The 25,818-nt window shown below is 42.5% G+C and overlaps 1 protein-coding gene across 3 annotated transcripts in view; it reads left to right on the plus strand.

Annotated features, from left to right (window-relative positions):
• Positions 1–6,131: 6,131 nt before the first annotated feature.
• Positions 6,132–25,818, plus strand: part of Met (MET proto-oncogene, receptor tyrosine kinase) — a 109,063-nt gene continuing 89,376 nt past the window's right edge. The window contains exon 1 of one of the 3 annotated variants that reach the window (XM_021164365.2): positions 6,132–6,522. Coding sequence is in view for 2 of the 3 variants with exons in the window: in XM_029478169.1 (XP_029334029.1) it covers positions 14,315–14,332 (18 nt within the window). In the remaining variant the exon portion in view is untranslated. Of the gene's footprint in view, positions 6,523–14,050; positions 14,333–25,818 lie in introns of those variants that run through there. The other 2 variants (XM_029478169.1, XM_029478168.1) reach the window with 2 other exon arrangements.

Consider the following 25,818-nt stretch of genomic DNA (forward strand, 5'->3'; position numbering starts at 1 on the left):
TAGGGTTTTAAGTGTATACTGCTAACACCCAGCTTTCTACTTATGTGGTCTAGCCTCAGGTTCTTGAAGTTACACAGAAAGGACTTTACTAGCTCTCCAGCCCCTGTATTTATTTTTACTGATTTCTTTATTTCCCAAGATAGACTAAAGATTTATAAACGTACTGAGATCTTAAAAGACAATTTCTTTTTGAGAACTTCCTGCATACAATGTGTCTTAATTCCACCCCAACTCCTCACCTCCAACTCCTCCCAATCCCTCCACATCATGTCTCAATTTAATGTTCTTTACATCAGCTAGTGCTGCCTAGGTTTATGGGTGTAAGGCCACTGACTGGAACACCGGCAACCAGGAGCTGCATTCCTGAAGAAAGCTGACTCCCCATCCCCTGTACCTCACTCCAGTAGTCATGGGCTTCCTTAGCATCTTAGCCAGGAATGGGACTTCATGGGACCTCCATTATCAGTGCTGGAATGTTGTCTAGCTTGATCTTGTACAGGTCATGTTCGAACCACCTCAGCAACTATGAGTTCGTGAGCACGACAGCTGTGTCACATCCAGATTACAGTTTTGCAACAGTCCCCTAACTTCAGGTTCATACAGTCTTTCTCCATGGGTCTTTTATGACCTTCCCTGAGTCTTGGGATGGGGGGATGTGAGATATGGAATCTGTGGCTGAACATTCCTCAGGCTTTTATTCTCTGTATTTTGACTACTTGTGAGTCCCTGTTTTCACCACTGTCCACTAGAAAATAGAGCTCCTTTGATGGGGTCTGAAAGCTGTGCCACGCAGTGGGTAAAAAAGTAATTAGCATTTAGAAGGCAGTTTGATAATGTGTCTATTTAGCAGAGGAGTAGTAGGCTCTCCACTAAAGACTATGAGCTCCCAGCTGTATGTTCTTGGTCAAATTTGTAATACCAGACACTAGTGCTGAGTTCTAGATCTACAGATGGGAGATGTGGGTTAAATAGGAAATGGCCATTCTCTAGTGCTGCTTTGGATAAAAATGAAAATTGTCTTCTCTAAAACCACTTTCACCAATTTGTCACAAGGTAAAAGGAAAAAGAAAGAAAAGAAAACTGAGTGGCTATGGCTTTGAGGTGGGAGGTACTGAGAGGAGAAAGGGTTCTGGGAGCCTCTTTCCAGGGCTTTCTCCATGTCTTGGCATCCGTTTCTGCTCTTCTAGAGGACAGACCCTGTAAAGGCTCCCTTAGGATTGTCTACTCTGCCACTGATGCTCCTTTCCTCTCCCACGGTCCTTGTGTTCCTAGAGTGGTTTAGCTGTAGTTTGTCTCTCAGAGATGCCTAAACTGGAAACATGGTCTCTGTGTGGTTGTCCCGCCCTGTGGAACCTCTGAGGTACGCAGTTACTGAGTCGCTCGTTCCAGAAGGAATTAACGCTGGTGTTGCAGAATGATCCCGTTCTCTTGAGACTGAGTTGTTATAAGCCAGGCCATACCACACATCCGTTGCTCCCTTTTGCATGATGTCTGATCCCTGTGAATTTCTCTACCATGTTATGATAAACAGTCTATGGGACTTTTTCAAACAGCTGAGACTACCCAGGTCTTGAAGGTTTCCTAAATTTTGATAAAAAAAGAAAGCTGCCACCTTTATACAGTATTTATAGTTATTTGCACAGCAACAAAAAATGTACAAATACACACCCCAAAGGAAAATTCTGAAGTTGTTGAAACAAAGGCATGGGGGAAAGAAACATTCCTCTCCTTTTTTTTCCAAATTCAAATAGTCTCTGCCCTGTCCTGACTGCCCAGGGCCGTGCTCCAGCCTGGGAAGTGCTTTTCAGAAGGACAACCCAGGGGAACCAGCACCTTTGCTCCTCACTGTACCTTCAGTCCGGTAGGGTCAGGCAAGCGGAAGAGTAGCAGCTGACTTCGTGGCCAGAGAAGAAAGGAAATTAACAAGCAACAGTAGGCTCTGCCACTCCAAGTTAAATGACTGTGTTATTCATGCTCACAGTTTCTATTCATTATAGTGGAAAGGCACGGTCATGAGAATAGCAGCCTCGGGCCAATTGTGTAACCTTGGGTAAGCTGCAGGATCTCTCTGAGGCTTGATTTCCTAAGTGTAAGGGGATGGTGATGCATGGTCTGGAGTACATCATGAGGACATAAGAAAAAATCCAAGTATGTGACAAATACGCAGATGACTATTAAGGAAAATTAAGCCCCTGCTTGAGAAACGCAGAAACTTTAGGTTAACCTGAGTAAATCAAATGACTAACAAAATGACAGCATACACCGTGTTAGAAACTCTGAATTGTTCTACCTACACCTCCCTCAGTCTTCTGGTTATAACCGTGATGCCTGCAGCTTGTAGCCACGTAGTCTTCTTGTCCTTAGCGTTGAACAGGCTTGGTCACATCCTTAGTGTCTTAATAGAAAACAGTTTTAGAGATGCAGACATCAGTAAATGGCAATCAAAGCCACTTCAAAGCATTGCATACCCAAAGGACCCACTTCTCACCGTCATCCACAACCGAAGGCATAACTATTCCTCCATTTATCTGGCATTGTCTTTCCTTTAAAGTCAGGTATCCTAAAAATGGGTTATCTAGTGAACTAATTTCATAGGAAATTGCTTCTCTGGGTATTAAGAGCACAGGAGGCATTCTGCAATGAACTAAGTTTGGAGTATGGTAGGGGGAGTGAAGCTAAGAAGGGTTTTCTCTTTGTTCTGTTCTCTTTTCTCTCCCACAGTCTGAATTTCAGAACTTTTACTATTCTAATGTACATGATATGTGTTACAAAATGTAATAGAAACCCTCCATTCCCAGATTTTATTTACTCTCAGAAACAGCAGAAGGGGCTGTCATCTAAATCTTCTATTGGTTTAGGTGTAAATGTTTTCTTAGACACTGCAACAGAAGTGATATGGAGGGGGAGGTGTAGGACCTGAGGAGCAGGAACGCATAAAAGAACCCAAGGAGGCCAAGGTCATAGATTCTCCTCCGAAACCGGAGCATGGTGTCAAGAGCCGAAATCTGCACATGTTACACGAGATGATTATAGGTTGCTGACAAACCGAAGAGCCTATGCTTTTTCTACCATGATTTGGATTGTAAGAAGAAGAAAAAAAAAGCAAACCAAAACCTTTTTATAAACCTATTGTGTCTGTGAGCCCCCCTTATCGCTTGCAGGCAACAAGACATTGTCCTAAGGAAGTTACCTCCACTTGTATTTTAAAAGGCACACCATGTAACAAGATCTTGAGATCCAACTTTTGATGTACTGAAGCCAATCAGAAAGCGTAGTTAGAGGAAGAGGTGGCAGTTCCCATCTCCCTTGACCAAAGTTATTAGGCCCAACTCAAGGTTAAGATGTAAGTTTGTAACAGCTTAGCTCTGTGTGTTATCTACAAGCAGGTAGACAAGAAAACTTCCCAGTTTTTTTCCACTGATGTTTTGCCAGATGTTGGAACACATATGTTACCACAGTTAGCTAGCAAGAAGCAGAGAAGAGTCTCGCTGAGTTCGTGACCCCTGACTACTATGCAGAGTCAGCTTAGGGAAGGAACACCTTGCTCCCATTTCAGGGAGCATATCCATTCTGAGTTCTTTAAAGACTGCAGGTGACAAAGCCCTGACTATTAGTGTCTGGTTAAACTGCTTTTCCCACAAACATGGACATTAGTGTCAGCATTAACTTCTTCCATGGTGACAGAATGGCTAACTCTCCTTTATACACTACTTCTGAACTCAGGAAAGCGAGGAAAGGAGGTGTCTCCAGCTGCATCTTCTCCTTTAAGCAAGAAAATAAACCCCTTTCTAAATCACCATCAGATTTCACCTTGGACTTCACTGCCAGTGTGACAGACATCACGCGGCTATAACTGGTTGCAAGGGGTTCTGGGAGAAAGATTTTCAAGACTGAGAAGGGAAGTCAGGGAAGGGAAATCTGCTTGGAAACAGGTGCTGGCTTAGCCAGTCAACAGTATTAGCCACAGAGGTTTGGTTGGTCAGGAAAATACCAGTAGAACTTCATCATCCAATGTGTCACCCATGCCACAGACGCTAAGAAAGTCAAAGAACAATTCAAGTTTGCTGCAAAAGCTTGGAATTAGGGGGGAGTCCTGCCATCTTTAGAAACTATCTGCTTCTATCATTCTAAAGATGGGAAATACTTTTCCTGATAAACGAGTCCAGGTAGAGTGTAAAAGTTATACAACTTTTACAGTCATTCCTTTAATTATGTTATTTTTAGCTAGCTTTATAAACTATTAATATCTTCTGGTTTGTGGTTAACAGATCAAAAACATAATTTTAAACCATTTTTTAAAACTGAACTGAAATTTGTCCTTGAGTAGAAAGCAGGGAAAAATTCTATCCTAAAAAACCTATAATAGAATGCTTGCATGTATAATCCACTTTTCAGTTTGTTTGTACTGCCTTTTCTGAGTCTTTATACAACTTTAATTGTTTTTGTTGTTGTTGTTGTTCTGTTTTTCTATTTTTAATCATAGCACTCAAACTTGGAAAACCTGTTAAGGCAACTACATGGGATGTTAAAAAAAAAAATCCAGTTAACATATTGCTATGGAAACCAGGAAATAGAAACAGCACGCTAATCATTCATTTAGACAACTACGGGGTGTGTGTGTGTGTGTATGTGTGTGTGTGTGTGTGTGTGTGTGTGTGTAAAATCCATCTATTCACCTTCTATTGAAAGATGTTATAAACTTTCAAGCTAATCAAGATGGCTTTTTAAAGGCCCGGGGCCTTGTAACCAGTAACACCAGAGTTTCAGAATGAGCCACAGCCTTCATGAATAGCGTGATATTAGGAAGGACTGGCTTGAATCAAGTTTGCTTGGCTGGAACCCCTGGACATAGTGTAGACCCTTGAAGGAGCTTTGAGAACTGGGTTCTAACCCTGGCTTTCTTAATACCAGCTGTGTGACCGACCTTCCTAGGAATTAATAGGGGCTGTTTTATTCATCTGCAAAATGATTCCGTGCAGGCCTCCAAAACTGTAATAGGAACTTTCCTTTTCCATCAAACTGAGGAGTGGTGAGGTAAACCGCTCTTGGGACTGAAATAGCTCTGTCTAGTGTCTGGTAATGTACTGAACACATACATAGCACAGTTATAGGAAATGTATGAGACCTTCCTTGTCTTCGTTCTGTGTGTAAGACGTGTCCCCTGCACCTGTATAGTGGCTGTGGCTTGAATGACTCTCAGTAACTAGCAAAGTTACCTCTATACATACCTCTATGTCCATTATCGAATCAGCTCTTCTGACAATTGGAAAGAACTCGCATTCTAAAAGGCAATGGATTCCTTAGATCCTTTCACCTTATTGTATCCTTGTAGGGAAATGCAAAATTTTAGAAACGATTCTAATAAACGAATCTTCCTAAGTAAACCCTTTTCAATTTCTTTTAATATTCGAGATTTGGACTTATGTGTTGGATTTGTTAGTTGCTATTTGTCTATGTAACCGCCTTGTGTCCATTTGTCTATTTAATTACCCTGTGTCCGGCTATGAGAAAAAAAGTGAAAATTAACCAGAAGCCTCCCCTGGGTTAAACTCCTGGGGTTCTTCCAGAAATCCGAGAACTTATACTAGGGGGATAATGATTGCAAAATGAAATCATTGGGACAATCCGTCCATGCACTCCCAACATTGTCTGTGACAATGAGCGCCTTGTTTCCGTGGCGCCTAGAGCTCTGTCCACGCGGGTGAGTGCGGGGCCGCCACCTCGGGCAAGGGAGAGGCTGCAGCGCCGGGGTGCGCCAGGGGGTGCGTGCGCTTTGCGCGGGTGACTTTGGAGCACCAGGAGGGGGAGACTCGGGGCCGCTGATCTCCCTCTGCGCTGGCTTCAGACTCCAGAGCTGGAGGAGGAAGAAAAAGCGCATAGCTGGGGCGAGGGAAACTTCTCCACCTAGAAAGTTTCACCTTGCCGAGGGCGGGGGGGTGGGGCGGAGCTTGAGGAAGTGCGACCCCCAGGGCTAAGCGTACTGGCTGCGGGAAGGGCGGGGACGCCACCCCCCCAACCCTCCCAGGGTGGTGCCAGTCCCCATCTCGGGGCCCCCCCCCCGAGGGACCGCTGGGGACAGACCTAGAGCGACAGGGACGAACAGACACGTGCTGGGGCGGGTACCCGGGTCTCTTCGCCTCCAGCCCGGACGCGCCCGGGCGCCGCTGTTGCCCGGCTGAGTCACGGGCCGGGCTGGGCGCGTGTGGGAAGGGGCGGAGCAGTCCGAGGGCGCTCGGCGGGGTTCGGCCCGGGCCGCAGGTGACCCGGACGGCCTCGCCGCCCGCAGCGTCCGAGCCCGGGTGACCCTGTGCGGAGCCAGATGCTGGGCGACCGCTGACTCGCTGGAGAAGGGCGGAGCGCGCGGGTGGTCCCCGGCCGGCTGACTTCGGCGCCGCGCGCTCCGGGCACCCCAAGGTACAAACTCCAGCCGCGTCGATCAGGCACCCAGCCTCTCCCAGTCCCTCTGCTTTCTTTGTTCCACTAAGGGAACTGGCTACTGCTCCGGAGGACAAGACCACCGAGGTGGGTGCGAGCCCGGGGGCTTAGGAAACTGAAGGTATGGGGTCGGGGAGGTGCAAACTAGAATTGAGCTTGTCGCTTTAGAAGGAGTGTTGTTGACGGCCACCTGTGTGACTCAGGGGCGCCAAGAGCATTAGGTGCTCCAGGGCTGCTGTAGCTCTGCAAGTTTCACCTCTGGGATCTGACTCAGCCCTTACAAAAGGGATCGGTCACCCTGTCCAGGGTGATGCAGCCGGCAAGGTTTGAGCCCAGCTATTTCCTTGTTCCTAGCCTTGCTTTATCTGCCTTGAGGGAGCGCGCGAGGAGGGGGTGGGGGTGTCTTTCCCAAGGGCAGGTGTTTCTGGGATGGTCTGAATTTTTTATTCCTGGCAAACACACGGAGGGTGTGATCCATCATTTTCTATCCCACTTTATCTTTTTGCTGGGACTCAGTGGAGGTGAAATACATTATAACCAGAGGTCAGGTAGTCTGGCTAGTAGCGGTGTAATTATTAAAAGACCAAAGAAAGTACAATGCAGAATTTACTCCAAACTGTGGTTTCCCATTTCCTACCTTTTTATGTTTAGAAGAGCCATTTGCTAATTTGGCAGTTGGCAGGGGTTCTAGAGGCTCACGCATGAATGCTCCTCCATTGGCTTTTCCCTTATCACAGGCTTCTGTTCAAAGCAGCTCTGGGGCAGAATGAAATATTGTCAACTTTCTTAAGCAAAATAATCAGGAGGTTCTAATGGCCAAGTTAAAACGGTCCACGACTGTGAGGAGATTGTAAACGCTGTAACTGGATAGAATATAGACAGAATTTTAGGAAGACTGTCAGCATTTTGTAGCATTGGGAGGAGGTTTATTCTGTCGCTTCCAGCAGCCAGCCACACACACACACACACACACACACATTACCATGCAAATGGATTCAGCAGAACGTTATTTTCCTTTACAGCTCAACTATTATAGCTGACTAATGAATTTCTTCTGCATGGAGATGATCTGAAAACGATGTACACGGTGTTTCCCTTTGCTACTGGGACATAAATTGTGCTTTTATGCCCCAGTGTTAGTGTTGCCCGGATTATTTACAGGTATATAGCTTTCCTCTCCAGCTGGAAGCTTCCTCGGCTTTGTTCGCAAGTGTAAATTTCCACTGTGGAGCAGGAATGGGTTCTGTTACACATTACAGACTTGTCACTGTCATTTCAGGTTGTGATATACTCACTGTTTATCTCCTCTGAGCAGATAAATAACAGGCATAAAACGTACAACTTCAATAAGAAATTTGATGGTACCAAAAATGTGTTCCTACATAGTGCAATGGGTGCTTTAAAATTTGTGGTCAGTTTTCAAACTCAGCAGGGCCTCAGTCAATAGTTATTAACTTAGCCACATTCCGCTGTAAGCAAGATGGATTTATGGGATGTCGAGGATGATCAGGCAAGTACTGCCTTTCCCGAGACTGCTTTGTTCTTGATCATTGGCAACAGGGAACTTACGCCAGGGATGCACGACGGGCTTTGTGGATCCGAGGGCAAGCTTTATCTGTAAAATTAAAAAGTACAAATAACAGGCAGTTGATACGGAAGTCTAACATTTGTACTCCTTTTAAGTCTATAATGAGAGGAAAATAAAGTGTTTACAGCTTATCTCAGAAAGGCAAATACCTACAGTTTATGATTTCTAAGACCACGTAAACAGTGTCTCATATTTGTCTTAAACTTTTTTTAAAAAATGAGGCTTGCACTTTGAATTATATTTGAAAAGTCAATTTACAAAGCTGTTGATGGAAATAATTAGTTCAAAATAGGATGAGTCTGATTTTTCTCTTACAAGTTTATGTAATAAGGTAAAGGTTTTCTCAGAACAAAGAGGATAACACAGAAGGGGCTGAAGCTCTGTGTGGCTGCCCCAGTGACACTGGTGACACGGGACACTGTGCCTCATGCATATTATTGTGAGTTGCATGCTATTTTGCACTGAGAAAAAAGATTATGAAAGTCTGTCCTGAGAGCTCAGTATCTGACAGACTAGTGACCTGCTGTCATACCCGTGGTCACACAGGACTAATCACACATCCAGATCCCCTCTCTAGACTCCTCTGCTCCTCATCTCTGTAACTCCCATTTCACACAGCTTTCTGGTTTCTTCTTCACTGACATGAGGTTTAGGGATGGTCAGGAGGGGGCTGGGGTGTGTACAGGTGTTTTGCCTGGGTGCATGTGTGTGCCTGTGGCCATGGAGGCTAGAAGATCTCCAGGAACTGAAGTTAAGGTAGTTGAATGAGAGGCCATGTGGGTACCGCGAACCAAGCTAACTCCTCTGTTAGAGTAATCACTGTTCTTAAATGCTGAGCCATTTCACTAGCTTCCCTTTATTCTGTGGCCTGTTGTGTTTGTGCCTGGAGCACCTAAGTTCTTATCATTGCCCCTTAGCAACAAACTGAATGCAGAAGCCCAAGTTCGAGGGAAGCTGTTTCCTTTCCCTGACCAGTATATGTTGCAACTCCTGTCCGATACTGAGCCCTCAGGACAGAGCTTCATGATCCTTTTCTCAGTGCAGAAGAACATGCAGCTCTCAATAGTATGCAATAGGTACAGTGGCCAATGCCAGTTTGGAACCATTTAGACTATGAGTTCTTAACACATATTGATTCATGACTAAACTCACATTTTTTTTTTTTCTCACCAGAAATAGCAAAGAAGTTTTACTGTGAGCATTAGCTGTGCTGGTTCTAGGCAAGCATCTGAAACTGGGGAAGGGAAATGAAATGTATCTGCCCTTGAAACGTTTACGGTCTGATTAGGTAGACAGATATTACATATGCAAAATAGAGCTAAAATCCATAATTATTAGGGAACATAAAGACCTTAACATAGCTAAGCCTGCTTCCGCTTATTTCATTCTTCAAAACCTCCAAGCTGAGCCTGGCTCATCTTAAGGTCTTCACAGTTTAAAGAGCCTCACTCAGTGCTCTTTAGTCCATTCCCAGCCATCAGCAGAGGCTAAGCCCCTGGCAACATGCAGGCGCGAGTGCGCGTGCGCGTGTGTGTGTGTGTGTGTGTGTGTGTGTGTGTGTGTGTGTGCATGTTGCCAGGGGCTTAGCCTCTGCTGATGGCTAGGCTCTGCTGATGCTGATACATGCGCACATGCACACACACACACACACACACACACACACACACACACACCCCTTCTCTCCCTCCTCCTTTCCCCCCTCTCCCTCTCTCCTTCCCTCTCTCTCTGTCTTCTCCTCCTTTCAGTTTTCTTTACTTTCTCTCTTTGTAGAAAGACTTTATTTTAAAACTCCATGACTTATTCATATGTGTGGGGTCGTCAGCCCCATTATCAGATTAAGAGCTGTGAGTGACTTTGTAATCTGCCCTCCCATCAGAAAGCCCATTCTCAGATATTTCTTCAGCTGCGTTAAATTGTTAGCGTTTATATTCCCCTTGGGTTTTGTTTTAATAAAAACATCCAGTAAAATCTGACTACTTTGCTTTTCAAGGGACAAAATGAAGAAAGTGTTTTTATAAGCCATAAAACATAATTGAGAGAAAAAAAAATCACACGTGTGGCATTTGTACCAGGAGGTGTGAGCACTGTTAAATGAAGAACAATCAACTTTGAAAATCACAGACCCAGGCATGTGTGTTTCTTTCTGTGGTTGTATGCAAGTGTGTGTATGCAACGGAGAGTACGGATTACTCTCCATTTTAACTTGCATCAAAATCTTAGCTACAGGGCCATATAGTAATTCTGTAAAGACCTATGGGCCAGATAAATTATATCGTGAGGGTGAAAACCTGACTGTACTTCTGAGACAGCAAGGCAAAGAAGTTGTGAGATGTGGTCAGGGAACTTCAGGTGTTAAGAGCACCAAGGTCTTATTGCCTTGGTTCATGGCATTTCCCAACATTCATCAGGTCCAACATCAGAAATATTGGTCCATTAGGTTAAGAAGGTTCTTTCTTACTTTCTGCCCTGAGCATGGCCCAGTGAAATCTGTGGACAGTAATACCATTATAGTCAATGCTGGTCCTTTCCAGGGTGACAAGTGGATGCCAATAGATAAGGCAGTTGCTGATGGCGTGCCTGTGTGCGGTGTTCTCCCATCTCCTGTATCTGTGTCCTTTTCCCTTTCCTCTGTTCTGCCTATGCCCTTTATGAACATTTGCAAACTGTTTAAATGAATGAGACCATCCATTTTTCTTAGGACCTGATGAAAGTTCCACCCCAGATGAGACAGTCCCCACTTGGCATCCATCATTGGAGCTGTCATGTGACATCCCTGTGTGTCATGCACCAACGTGTGCTGCTTCTCTTCTGAGTTTTCAAAAGAAGCCACACAATTCCCAATTTTAAACTGTTGACTTGGTATCTTTAAAGCACTATATATCTGAGAGGGATCAAGCATGGGGCCTTGGCTGAGTTCTGCCCTACTGTGTGACTCTTTCAGGTACTGTCCAAATGAGCAGCACAGCCAATGAGACTTAGCATATTTTCTAAACAAAGTGCTTATTTTTTTTAGACTTCTTTAAAAAGATAATAATCCCACGGTAGAAAATTAAGTCAAAAAAGAAAAGGATATTTTATCAGTCATCACCTATTAGCGTATAGTTCTCTAAACTGGTCCACATGCTTTGCATCAGGCTACGGGCATTTCTAAGCAACGGGATAATCTAGTTATTTTGTTCTACACCGAGGCCCTAGTTTTCTGAAACCTGAATCCATCTATCATAACTCTGTATGTGAACTTCATTTCATTTCCAAATTCTCTCCTTCAGAATAGACTCTCCTCTTGGAATATTGGCTCTTTGTTTTGGATCGGACTGCGCTCCCCCCCCCCACCCCCTTTTTGCTTCCCCTGCTATTGAAACTCAAAACATGCACCGCCTTGCTGGCTTTGAGGGCCCTTTCATAGCAGCCAGTGTTGCAATCTATTTTTCTAAAGGAATAAAGGTTGTGTATCACAGGTTATGTACGGACCTGTTTGCTTTACTCCGAAAAACTAGATAAAGTGCCCAACTAGAAGGCCATGGTGTAAGAAAGGAAGATTATGAGCTCTATGTCTTCCTACTATTTTAAATACAAACATAATAATTCTCCGTATCATAGTGCACACGTTAAGATCACAGCCCTTTTCCTGTTTTGAAGCGATTCTGTGTTGCCTACTAGCTGGAAATCTGAGATAGCGCCTAGGATCTCAGATTCAGTTTTGAAGTTATATGTTACAACAGCATGGCCTGGGGATCCAAAAATGACTCCAACTGCTGACCTTTGACATAAGGTAGTCACCTAAACTCAGAGAGAGAGAGAGGGAGAGAGAGAGAGGGAGGGAGGGAGAGAGAGAGAGAGAGAGAGAGAGAGAGAGAGAGAGAGAGAGAGAGAGAGAGAGGTGGAGTAAATCTCTGTAACAGAATTAAGGGGACTGGGTCATCCCCTCAGAGGCCTGCTCATGTGAGAAAGAAAAGTCCCGCCAAGTTTTGGGTCCCTAAAACAACTCAAACTGACTTTAAAAAATAAGTTTTGGCTTAGCTTGAGACCAGAGCATTTTTGCTCTTTGAGTTTTAAACCTAGGGTTCTTTTAAGGGAAATTTAATCCATGTGTTTTTGATTCACTAAACCTTAAACCATTACCCATAAACTGGATGTCCCTCCGACCTCTTTGATGTCTATAAAATCTTTGAAACCATGGAACTACCCCCTGTTTTTCCAGAAAAAAAAAATGATGAAGTTGCTTTTTGCTATGGGTCAGTAAATGGCATCTTTAAAAACTCTGGGATAGTTGTAAAGCATCAACACAGCTTTCTAAATGGGTACTAACCGGATGCGAAACTGTTAGTACCTTAAAGACCTGCTCCCCATGCTAATCAGTTGATGTCCTTACCAAGGCCAAGGAAATATTTTTGACATACCTTGTCTTTCTTACTCATGTATCCCAGATATTCCTCTTTTTTCTTTTGTCCCTAAGTTAAGCACACAGTAAACAAATCCTTAGTTGAGTGTTAAGTAAATGAACTTCTATTGTAGCCCAGAACCTTTTGCCTAATTCCAATCTTTGTATTCAATATCAATATCCATCTGTCATGTCTTAGAACAAGATCCATTCTGAGTGGGTTGACCTGTTTCGGCAAATTTCAAGAATAAGCCATCTAACTAAATATATGACATTTATTGAAATTCATTTTGTACCGTGAACCAACTGCCTTGCAAAACGTGCTGAAAATAGGAAGGAATTTCTAGGCTAATTTGATTAAATATTCTGTTGTTACCATATGCTTTCTGAAAATTGATTTTCCCTCTCTTACTATTCCGGTCGTCCTTCCTCCCACCTAGACGTTGACTGATTGAAAGCTATGCACAGAAATGGAAAGGTATATGATGCATAAGAAGAGCAGCAAGGTGAAACAGGCAGGCTTAGAAAACATATTTACTATAGTTATAAATTACTGTCATGTATAAGGCGGGGGTAAGGTGGCTCAGTGGTAATGGTGCTATTGGGTTTTGTTCCAAACAACAGTGACGACACAGTCTTTGAAGTGCATTGTCTGGAGAGAAACACCTTCTTGCTGTAGCTGGATTCCCTGTTTGAGGGTGATTTCTGGTAACTCTATTTCCCATATGAACTCAACACAAGCATGTAGCTTTAAATGCAGGTGAAATGCACATGGATAAAATGCATGACTGCTTTGGAGAGATGGAGAAGGTACAGGACTTGAAAGGGCCATGAGATCTGTTTTGATGTCAGACTTAGATTTTCTAATTGCCTGTTATATATTATCCTCAGAAATCTTTCCTCATCCAGAGCATGCAACTTGTGAGGGAGCAAAATCTGGTCATTTCTTATATTTTGTGAGGATGGAAGAGAAGGGGGGAATTATGTTATTACAATTATAGATTTTTTTCAGTTGAATCTGAAGGTTTACTGCATCCATACATCATCAGTAAAGCTTGTTTTGACATTTAGTTACAGATAACTGTATATAAGGAGTAACTTATTTATATAAGTCTGATTTTGTTCTTGTGCTTGGCTAAATCACTAATAACAATTTTTTTTACACAACTGTGTTGCAAATATTTTAAAACTCTAATTAAAAGGCCTTTACCTTGATAAATGAAGAAATGTGACATATATTTCAGACACTATAAAATTGTTCAATTTAAGACATTTGTGGGAATAACTTTTATCACAGATGCAGAAAACCAGTGATACCTGGAGTTTGTGTTCGCTACTGAATCACTGAGAAAGCAGAGGGAAATGATAGGAAAATACTTGAAGGGTCAAGGTGCCATGTATGTCAGTGTCCCATGAGGAGCCAGGCTGCCTTCCTCCCTCCCTCCCTCCCTTCTTTCCTTTTTTACAGGTAGTTTGGGTCTTGATAACTTTAATATATTTTAATCATGTTCACCCCAAATTCTTCCCCTGAATTCCTTTCAGATCCACACCCACCTTCCTGCACCCTACTTCCTGTCCTTAAAAAAAAAAATCTAATAGCCCATCAATTCTGATTTGTAGTGTCATCCTGTTCGGAGCCTTACCCTTAAAAAAAAAAACAGATTCTTTCTGTCCCAGAACCTATCAACTGTCAATAGCACTTCATCTAGGAATAGGGGCTGGTGGACCCATTTCTTCTCCATCTAAAATAACAAGTGCCCTACCTTGTGCCAGTTTTGTGCAGGCAACCACAACTGTTCTGATCTCCGGAGCCCGGTGGTCCTGTCATGTCCAGAGGAGACTGTTTTGTTCTGGGACTCCCCAGACTCTGATTCTTTGCTCCCCAGGCATTTCTACCTGCCTCTTCTACCATGCTCGCTGAGCCAAGGGTAAGGGTGTGATATAGATGTCCTATTGTGGCTGTGTACTCCACGGGCGCTTTGGGTGGTTGTGTTATGTTACTAACCACTAGCCACCGCATGAAGAAACTTCTCTAATTAGGTCAGAGAGCATCACTAATCTGTGGCTAGAGAAATTCAAATTTAGAGAGTAATTTGATACTATGAACATTGATAGCAGTAGGTTCACCATTTGAGCCTTCATAGGACGAAGGCTCCTGACTATGGGCTCTCAACCAGATTTGCAGTTAACAGTCATGTGTGTCCTCCTTAAATGAAATTCAGAACACAGTTGTTTACTCATTTGTTGCACAAATAGATCTATATTGCCTGTTACTGCTGTAGCTCACAGGACTCACAGATGGGGAACGCCAATGACTTTTTCTCTCCCAAACCAAGAGTAAAGCCAATAATCTAAATTATTTCACAGGCTTTGGGACATTTCTGACCAACAATTCAAGAGGGGTTATCTTACACCTGCCACTGGGCTTTTTATTTGGTAACCATTGTCTTCTGGGGTGAGCACTGTCCCATGTGTAGTATATAGATCCACCTTAACCTTGCAATGTGAATACATATAGGTGTGTATGAAACTTATAAAGTAGATTTCTACATTGCTTCCTCAAACATCCTCATTATTAATTGCCCCACCCCAACCCCTAACCTCTCCCCTACCCTCCCATCCCTCTTTCCATTTAAACCTCCCTCCCAATCATCCCTCTTTCCCTCTTTATATCATCGGTGTTCTATTTGCCTTCTTCCCTTGGGATGATGAGTAAAGATGATGAACACTTATCAAAATATTTCTTAGCCACTTGTATATCTTCTTCTAAAAACTTTGTGACATTCCAAAGCCCACCTTTTAATTATTACCTTCATTCTAATGGAAAAGAGGCAGATCAAAGTGGGGAATCAACTATGAAATCTCTCTTTCTCACTCTCTCTGTCTTACACACACACACACACACACACACACACACACACACATCAGGTTGTGGGTAGAGTATAAGCTTTCCTTCTCTTCTGTCACACATGGCTTAATTCTTACAGAAGGTAGACTACCATCAATATTATTATTTCAGTATGTTTGTGTCACCCAAAAAGTCCATGAATAAGGAACCCTTTCCTTAAGGTGGAAGTAGGTTGAGGTGGTATAGACCTTTAAAAGATGAGTGGAAGTAGAAAATATGTAGTTCACTGGAGCCTTGTGGAACATCATTATCCCTCTGACCCCTGGCTTCAGATGTCAGCACCCAATTTAGACTCTACCTACTGTCACCTGATGTCCACCATGAAATCCTCACCAAAACTTCTCCATGCTCAGGATCCTCCTGAACTATGAGGCTTATAAACCATTTCTCCATAAAGTCAGCTGCCTTCTATATTCTATTACAAAACTTACTAATGTAATAATCCAGATTTGAGCTGGCCTTTAAGTTTAGCTTGTCTTTGTCTGCTAGGAAGAATAGCAGGGATGTAAGACAGAAGCATAGCTATAACTGTGCATGGCCTGTTCCAAGCACTCTGCAGCCAACCCTCTACATGGGCTCAAGTTCATGGGCTCAAGTTCATGGGGTCAAGTCCATCTTGTCAGAAAGTTATTGGCATTAAGCCACACAAGATCATAAAATTTTATACCACTGTCACAGAAAACAAATTTATCCTCTATAATCATTATAATGTATGAATTATTATTGTGAACAAAAGCTATGTATGGTCTTAAGAACTACATCTATGGTCATTGTCCACTGACATATCATCTGTTCTGGATGTGAGTTAGTGTCCATTGAGGATGCATCTTGAAGCCTTTCTTTGGAGGTTCACTATAACAGTCCATGCTAGAGTGTGTCAGGAATGGGAAATTGATATTTTAAATAAATTTAGACAGTGATCTAAAGATTTGAGGAAAGCTTATCTTACTTCCTGCCTTTTGTTTTTACTTCCCATTTTTTTCTTCTCTAAGAGTGTGAAATGGGCTGTTATCATCTGACCCTGGCCTCACTCACATTTGGGCATAAACCTCTCTCTCCCACCTCCAGGTAAAGGTCACACTGCTCAAAGAGCTTGCGGTTTTGCATACTATCTAGTTAACACACAGCCAGCAAATGAATATTTATCATTTATCAATTAGAAGAATCTTTAGGTTTAAACATTATATTAGTTATTGTTGGGTGATGGGAGAAGAACTTCAAGCAGAGATGAATATACGTTTTGGGCTCCTCAAAAATGCATTTTCAGACTAGCCAAAATTAAGAGACTTCTCAATTTTATTTCACCCTGAATAGCACATATTTAGATTGTCCCTTGACATCTGTATGTCAAGGTCCAGTGGGTTTTAAGCACTGGTCTTCAAGGAACTTTTTAAAAATGCTGTTTATGTCATCAGGAAAGTACAGAAAAAATCCCAGGCAGTTACCCTAATGTCGATGAAAGGTGACAGCTCTTGAATCTGTGTCATAAGTTGATTAATTACTTTCCAACCGCTATTAAACAGTCTAAGTGAAGAGATAAACTGGAATTCAGGATTGAGTCTCCCTCTCAATTCCTAAAGGGTTTTAGTTTTCAGAGTTAGATGATCATTATATCTGACTCATTTCTTCAAGATCTTTAAGCTCTTGCCTCTATTGAAGAGAGAAGAGTGTCTGTTTTGACGTGTTTTCTTTCCCCAAAAGTTATTTCTTCCAGATTTTGGTAAATCTAATTCTGAAATAATAATAATGATAACTATAGTAATCAGAGACTGACATATTTTTCTTAATAAAGGCTCAGGGAGCTGGTGGATTAGGTAAACATGAGGAATCTGCTCCTCAACGCAGCCTGCTCACTCAGTGGGAATGGACACAAAGGACTTTAAGATGAGAGATCCAGAAAGCATTGTCCAGTCCATTGAACGAGTTCTTCTCCTACAGGTCTCTGTCTCATCGTTCCTCAGGCCCACTTCAATGACTGCAAACTCTCACTATCCTCTCAAGTCCTCAGTTGTTCTCAGCTTTCTTTGGTCTCAGTGTAAGGTCTCCTTTTATACATGGAGAGTAACAGAAACGCCTTTGGTCTCCAGGTCACTCATCATTACGTCCTCGAGTATGTCTCAGGGAGTGAAGAGGTCTTTTCAACCTATGATCCTGAGCCTGCTCTCCCCCACGTCTTTGATCACCTTGCTCTGCCTGCCCTGCCCTCCTCTTGTCCCCTCCCCTCCCGTCATTAAAGTCTCCTTTCACTCAGTCCTCATGCAACCAGTTGCTGCCTCCTCAAAAAAAGAAATAAAACACAGATGCAAGACGCACTGATAGGATCTTGAAGCCACAGTCGCCCAAGTAGTCATTCTGACTTGTCCTATCTTTTAAGCAGAAGTTCTTGATAAACACAGGCCTAACCTGTTTTCTCTACGTTCCTTATTCTTATTTTTTCCCTAGCTCATTTCATTCAAGTAGTCTCCTCCATATGGCAAAGAAAGTCTCCTTGTTGCCAAAGCTAATGGATGTTTGTTTTATTCTTACTCTCTGCCACGTGGGATACGCTACAGTCCATGATGTATGTCTGATTGCTTCCCTCCATCTCGAAAGTTCTGCCTTAGCCTTGAAAAATCATACAGGCTCGGCCTCTGTGTCTCCAAGTTTCCTCTGTTCATGACTTTTCTTTATACCTTTGGAATAAAGGCAGTACTAGTCCTTATCTGAAAGGGGTGGGATCAGAAATGTTCTCTTGGACTCTAGAATATCTGCATAGACTCTGCTAGCTGAGTGTCCTGAGTGAATATCCGAAATACAAAAATGCTCCAAAATTCAAAACCTCTCAAGTGTGCAGGTACTTAGAGCAGTTTGTAGTCTTGATTTTTAGATCATGGAGATTTAGCCTGCATCAAGTTTAACTGCCCTACTCTCCTAAGGTAATGACTTTTTGTTCACCTAGAGAAACAAAATAATTTGATTTTCTGTTTAGAAAAAAGAATGTTTCTTGTACATTGTGGCTCAGATTCTCAAGACAAGAGGGGAGAGATAAAAGCAGCTAGGAAACTGGAGCAATCCGGATAAGAAATGGCTCCATCCTGAACACTAAGACAGTCATGTCTGCATCCTCACATACGGGAGTCCAGTACGATGACTTGAGAACCTGGGCGATGAGAGATGCTGATCTGTGATACAGACTGGAGAGCAGGTGTCACGGGCTGAGTACAGGCGCCACAAGGATCTCCAACTGTTCTCTCGGCTTGACTTACTCATCCTGTTTTTCCAGCCTGTTAGCTTTGTTGGCCCCAGCCCTCAGTTCTGTGTGTCTTATCATCTATGCTCTGTTCCTTTTAGATTATATTCTTGACTTGTTGTTGTAACAAAATGCAGAACAGCTAGCAGCTTAAGGGAGAAGGGGACTGTTTTGGTCTGGGGTGGGGGGTGGGGGCAGGGTTAGTGGGTTACAGCAATACAGCCCATCATGGCAGGCAAAGCATGGAGGCAGAACATGAGGCTGACATTTAAGAAGCAAAAAGCAATGGATGCTAATACTCAACTTGCTTTCTCCCATTTCCCTTTCTCTTTTATCTATACCACACTTTGGGTAGGTCTTACCTTCTCCGTTCTATACAAACATAAGCAGAAGTATATCTCCTTAGTGCTTCCAAACCCAATCAAGTTGACCCTGGAGATTAACCATCATGGTATTATCACCCAACACCCCTCTCTTTATACCCCATCTACATGATGACAGCATCTTAATTCTTTAGCCTAGACTTTCATCCTTTATTATAAGACTCTCATATCCCACCACATGCCCACCAACTCTTATCCGCGCACATAGTACTTCAGCTGTGCACACAACACAACCACATTGGTTTCTCCACATCCCCATCAAACTTCTGATCTTCTTGAATCTCACTGGGTTTTCTAACCCCTTCTGTAAGTTAATTGAGAAAAACAGTCTCCTTATTATAAAATCTATAAGCCTTTTTATTTACATATCTGATATTTTAATTTCATTCTCTCATTCTTCAAAATATTACCACAATTCAGCCACTTCAGCTAGAAGGAAGCATATTATTTCTGTCACTGTTGAACTGCATAAGCAGTCTGCCACTGTCTTCATTGCCTCACCTTTATGCCATACAATCCCCTACTACCAGCAGTCCTCTGTCACACACTCACAGGGATTCCATTCAAATATAAGCACCCCTCAATCTCTACCTTGTATTGGTTTCTCATTTCGCTCCAACAAAAGCCAGAACCTCATAGTGACCAGCGAGGGCTCTACTGTTCGGATTCTTTGTCTTTCTAGACCTCATCTTTTAGATGCAAAGGCTTAGGGGAAAACTCAGCAAACACGTCTCTTGTTCATTCCTCTTAACTCTGCTCAGAAATCCATTTTCACCTGTCACTTGGCTGAGTTCTCCCTTCCTCTACCTTTTCTGCAAAAGTCACCTACACAGATTTCCAAAGCCCAGACTTCTCCCTGTACCCTTCCTTGAGACAGTCCAGATATCCAGACTATCAACTTCAAATATACTTTATCGACATCCCGCATGCTTGCGTGTATTGTCACCTGAATGCCCCTACTAGAAGTGCTTTCTGCAAGAACTGGATTGTTTGTCTGTTTACTGATGTATGACAAACACATAGTAGGGCCTAAATGAACATGTACTGAGTTCAATCTGAGAAGATGTTGGATAGGCAAAACAAGCTCTGGCGAAATGAATTTTTATACTGTCTGCTGATAAAGGTAAGAAGATAGATACCAAACTAGGGAGCCCCACTTATTCTCTTGATCCTTACTTATCTTTGTGCCTAGAGAGTTGAATAACCTCTGCACTATCTCACAGCCTTTGGCTCCTTCTCTCTTCAATCTCACCATATAGTCAACTACAATGAGATATATGTACTAATTGTCATAGCCATTGACTTCCACCTATAGACAGCATGCAGAGCCTTGAGCAAACTGCAGGAGAGGCTTTCTGTGAATGGGATCTGGCAGTTGCAACCAGGTCAGCCCCTCCCACACAGATGTTCTACTGCTGTATTCAGGAAAGCCCCATACCTTGTCCTCACTGCACAAAGTGTCTGTGTCCTTAGCTGTTCTGAGCACGTTGTTTACATTCAAGTCCCAGCTTAAGCCATCACCATTTCCAACGCCTTTAGCCTTTCCTCCCCATGTGCTCCTCTCTTCCTATGACCACAGTGCTAGGGGGAGATGGGGGATGGGACTCCCTGCCATTTTGACAGTGACTCTAAGTGAAAAGGGCCATTTAAAAAGATCATTCCCTCTTCTTGCTCTTCCTTTCTTTTCCTCAAACAGAGATCTTACACACTCACAGTAACATGATTGCATACACACACACACACACACACATACACACACACACACACAGCCCTGAGTTATTTTTCTCTTCAATTGATCAGTTATATAAATGCAATGCTGAGCACAGTTGTTTTTAAGTTGTCCTAACCTTTAGATTTATTGATTTTTTTTCAAGCATCCAGGGTGTTTACTGAATGTTAGAAATAGGATTCCATATTTACTTCTCAGTCCTGTCCTGCTTTCTCAGGGACTGGCTTGCTTGCCATTCTCTGCTCATTTAAAGGTATTTATTTTTTATTTTGTAAATAATGTGCTTAGTTCTTTATTTTACGATGATGTATCGATCTCACCATGTGTGTAAGCTTTTGTTTTTTTTCCAACATAATTGCATTATTTTTACTCATGAAAATCCTCACCTGTAGACAAATACAGACAGGTTGGTAATTCCATTCATTCACAGTAGTCTCCCAATTTCTATGATGCTTAGAGAAGAAACTATTGTGTACTTCAGCTTCAAAGCCTAAGCCTAATTCATTCAGTTTCAGAGTCTGCTTGCTGATGTTAACTTCCCAGAGAACATTCTCAGATGTGAGCACAACAGAGGTCAGAAGTGAACGGAGTATTAGTCAGAAAGGCCCACCTGATACAACCCCTGGTGTCTCCACCCTTGCCTCATTCCTAACGCGCATGGTTTCTCTTTCCCTATGACAGAGCCACCATGACAAAACTGGGTCTACTCACTGTCTGTTTCCCTGTGCAGCTGTTTAACTTTATGCCTTCTGAAAACCCAGAGGAAACGGACCAGCCAATAGTGTTGCATGACTATAATCCTAGCACTAGGAAGCGAAGACAAAAAAGACAGTTTGAGACCAGCCTGAACAACAATGGTAACAGGACCTTGTCTCACTCAAAAGATAATGAAGGGAGGAAGGGAGGGAGGGAGGGAGGGAGGAAAGAAGAAAGGAAAGAGATGCATTAATCCACTGGAGCACAGATCCCCCCATTTGGAACTAGAACGTGCCTTGTGCCCAGGACATTTTCCACTCCCCACCCCCACATAGAGGAGGGAATGTCTGATTCACTAGTGAGCAATGTATCAGCTTCCTCTGTGTGTGTCTTCCTCTCAGTCCACATTCTGAGTGCCTAGACAGGTTCATCCTTTCCAAACTCTGATGTGAATGTAGCAGGAAAGGGCTGCTAGGCTTAATTTATTTTAACTCACATATATGGAAAGATGTGATCTGTGGATTTATTTTATTCACTGTTCTTGGCAATTGAGCAAAATCTGGTAGGGCATCTACGCGATGTGAATTATAAACTTCCATTCATCTATTAGACTGAAGGGGGGGGACCCTGCTTTTGGTTTCAAGCCTTTTAGCATGTTCCTAACAATGGGGAATTTCAACCTCCACATTTCCAAGGATAATGAAATGTTCTTGTATGAGTTACCATTTATTAATGGGGTAGATGCCTGTCCATCATATGGGACTCTGACAATTCAATGAATGTTCTGAATGGTATTTTTCTTTACAACATGCACAATAGTAAAACAAATGTCCATTTATTCTTTTTTTCCCAGAAGTTGCATGTTGTCAGCCATTCTTATAAGAACAAAGATGTTTGCTAACAGATTATGAATTTATGAGGCAAAATCTTGAGGCTAGAATGGTATTCTATTCTTCTTATCTTTACTCTTGCCATACCAGGCTTGGACAATGATCTTAATCATATATTGAAAGTAGAAAATGCACAATTGGCTTTTTTTCTTAAGCTAAAAGTCTGTCATTTTCAACTTCTAAAATGTTGATCAGGAAAGGGGCTGAGATAGCCGCATAAATATCAGAACAAAAACACTAGCTCTCTTTCGTGAAACATTTGTATACCCCAGAAGGGGTGGCTCTAAAGCCCATCATTATATAGGGCACTAATCGCATTCATTATAACTCTTGTATATTATTCTAGTGCCAAGTTTAACTTGATTACTTCTATAGCCTTTATATTAGAATCTTTAAGAAATATACAGATCTTTTTATGAAATTCCATGTAACATATAAGTTGCTGTCTTCATTACACCTCTTCTCTTTAAACAAAAAGCTTATACCCTTTGATGGTTACACTTTCATATAATATATTAAATCAGTTCATGAGTTCAATTACCCTATTGACCATATTTAAAACTACATGTTTTGGATATATAACAGGAGCAAAAACGAAATAAAAATAGGAAATTGTGCACAGTTTGCAAATATGTACATGCTAGGGAAACAAATTCTTAAAAACAAAAAACAAAAAGCACTGGAGTCGGGCCTGGTGGAATGTGTCTTAGTCCTAGCTATGGAGAAAGCTGAAATAGAGAGAGATCAAGTTTAAGGTCTGCCTGGACCACAGAGAATGTTCGAAGACAGCATGGACAATTCAGCAAGCCTGTCTGGAGAGAGATAAAGGGCTGGGGCTATAGCTTCATCGTAGAACACTTTTCTCACGTATACAAGGCATTTGGTTCAAATTCCGGTACAAATAAAATATTAATTATAAAGGAAGGAAAGCAAGAAAGCAGGCAAACAGAAGACAGAAAATTATTTTACTCCCAAGATAAATAGAACCTACCCAAGTCTTTTTGTTCCAAGTTATGTTGGTTTCAAAAGCTGGTCCCTCCTTTATTTTTCCTCTACGTGTTTACCACTAGGATTGCAATTTAAATACATCCATGGGACATATTTACACTAAAAAAGAATCCAGTACTTGAGGTTCAAATGTAACTGGGACTCCTGCATCTTCACTTCCTAAATCTCTATGGGGATATGGGCTTACTCTTTAAACGAATGGTTCCTGTTTGGCTCTTAGTGTAGCCTCTGTCTTGGAAGAACTTTAAGGGCTTCAAGAACTTGAAACTGAGTTAAAGGAAAACCACAAGATGGCCAGGGATGGGGAAATCACAAATAGTCTACTTAACTTGTAGAGAGAAGGAAGGAATGAAAGCCTGGGCAGGTTTCAGACTGGTTTCTCCCAGATCACTGGCCAACTTCCTCATTTCTACTGAGAGCTGGCAGAACTAGCTGAGGCACAGCTCAGGACAATAAGCAGAGGCATTATGTTTACTAGGTGTCAGCGTGGGGTGCATAAATGAATGCCAGCGTAGCTGTGATTTATTCAAGACCCTCGTGGACAACAGACAATCCACAAGGCGGAAACAAAAGAAAAGCCTCAGGCCAGGCTCTAGACAGAGGCAAAGCACATCCACATCCATGTAGCACCTAAGCTCCTTCCACTCGCTCTCCCCTCCACACCCCAGCTCCTTTCCAGAATGTTCTATGCCGTGTCAGAGAGTCATAAAGGTACTTTGGTACAAACTATTCTTTAAATATTAAAAATAAGACTGTCTTGTGTGCATTCTGGATTATTTGCCTATGACCGTCCACTAGAGCAGTTGGAGGGGCTGTAAACTCTGGAAGCTTCCTTCTGTCTCTTTAACCCACCGTTGGAAATCACTTTGGTGAGAGGATCTTGAGGTTGGGATGTAGGTCTCTGGAAGATCAATTGCTTAGTATACTTAAGGCCTTAGATCAATCTCAATGAGGGAAGGGAAGGAGGAGAAATGAAAAAAGTAAAAGAAAGGGAGAGGAGAAGGGAGGAAAGGAAAGAAGAGGTTAGGCAGGGAGAAATCCCAGGCCCGAGATCCTCTCACGACGGTGATTTCCAATGGTGGTTAAAGGGGCAGAAGGAAGCTTCCAGATTTTCTGTGTCATGCCACTGCTTTTCTGTATGATTATACTTAAATGATTAAACTGCACCAGAAATGATTTTGATAAGTTATATTGTCTTTACTGTTATATACTGAGATTAATCTAGAGGCATAGGAGAAAATTCAGGGAAAAAAAAAGTTGTAACAAAATGTTTTCTCAATAGTTCTGTGGCTTCCTTTATGTTTTGATTTAGGCTACAGACTTAAGGTATGGAGTTTATCCTGCTGTCTTCAAATTAGCTGAACTTCTCAGTATTTGGACAACTGAGTGTCATGTAATGGATGCTTAAAATATCTGTTCAGGATTGTGTAACACCATGTACTGTGCCTGGTTACAAAACCAGTATTTGAAATGTCATTAGAAATTTCTTTCTTTTATTCCCCCTCTTTTTTTTATTTATGAAGCCTTTTATTTGTTTACATTTCAAATATTATCCCCCTTCAAGGTCTCCTCTCCATAAACTCCATACTCTTCCCCTTTGCCTTAAGAGGGTGTTCCCCTACCCACCTACTCACTCCTGCCTCACCCTCTAGCATCCCCCTTCTCTGGGGTATCAAGCCTCTACAGGACCAAGCGTTTCTCCTCCCAGTGATGCCAGATAAGGCAATCCTCTGCTACATATGCAGGTGGAGCCATGGGTCCCTCCTTATATCCTCTTTGGTTGGTGGTTTAGTCCTTTGGAGCTCTGAGGGGTCTGGTTAATCGATATTATTCTTCCTATGTGGTTGTGATCCTCTTCAGCTCCTTCAGCCCTTCCCCTAACTCATCCATTGGGGTCCCCAGGCTCAGTGCAATGGTTAGCTGTGAGTATCTACATCTATCTTAATCAGGTGTTAGCAGATCCTCTCAGAGAACAGTCATACCAGCCTCCTGTCTGTAAGCACATATTGGCATCAGCAATAGTGTCCGGATCTGGGGTCTGTGGATGGAATGGATCACATGGTGGGATGGAATGGATCACATGGTGGGGCAGTCTCTGGATGGCATTTCTTCAGCCTCTACTCTATTTTTGTCCCTGCATTTCCTTTAGACAGGGACAATGTGGGGTTAAAACTTTTTAAATAGGTGCATGGTCCAATCCCTCCAAGGGGCCCCATGTCTGTCTACTAGAGGTGGTTTCTTCAGGTTCTATCTCCCTGCTGTTAGGTATTTCAGCTAATATCATCCCTATTGGGCCTTGGAAGCCTCTCAAATCTCTGGCATCTGGAACTTTCCAGTGTTTCCCCACACTCCCCACCCCACCCCCCAGTGCTACTTATTTCTATTCATTAGAATTGTGTTGCTATAACTTTATTATGATGATCCTTCCTTTTCTTGCCTCGTGGAATTGACACATGAATAGTAACTGTGCAGAAGTTAGAAGTCAACCTTGGAATTGGTCCTAATCATTTATACTCTTTGAGATAGGGTCTCGTTTTGTTTATCACTGTATGTCCGGCTCACTGGACACCC

Source organism: Mus caroli, chromosome 6 (genome assembly GCF_900094665.2).
Source record: "Mus caroli chromosome 6, CAROLI_EIJ_v1.1, whole genome shotgun sequence".
Taxonomy (NCBI): domain Eukaryota; kingdom Metazoa; phylum Chordata; class Mammalia; order Rodentia; family Muridae; genus Mus; species Mus caroli.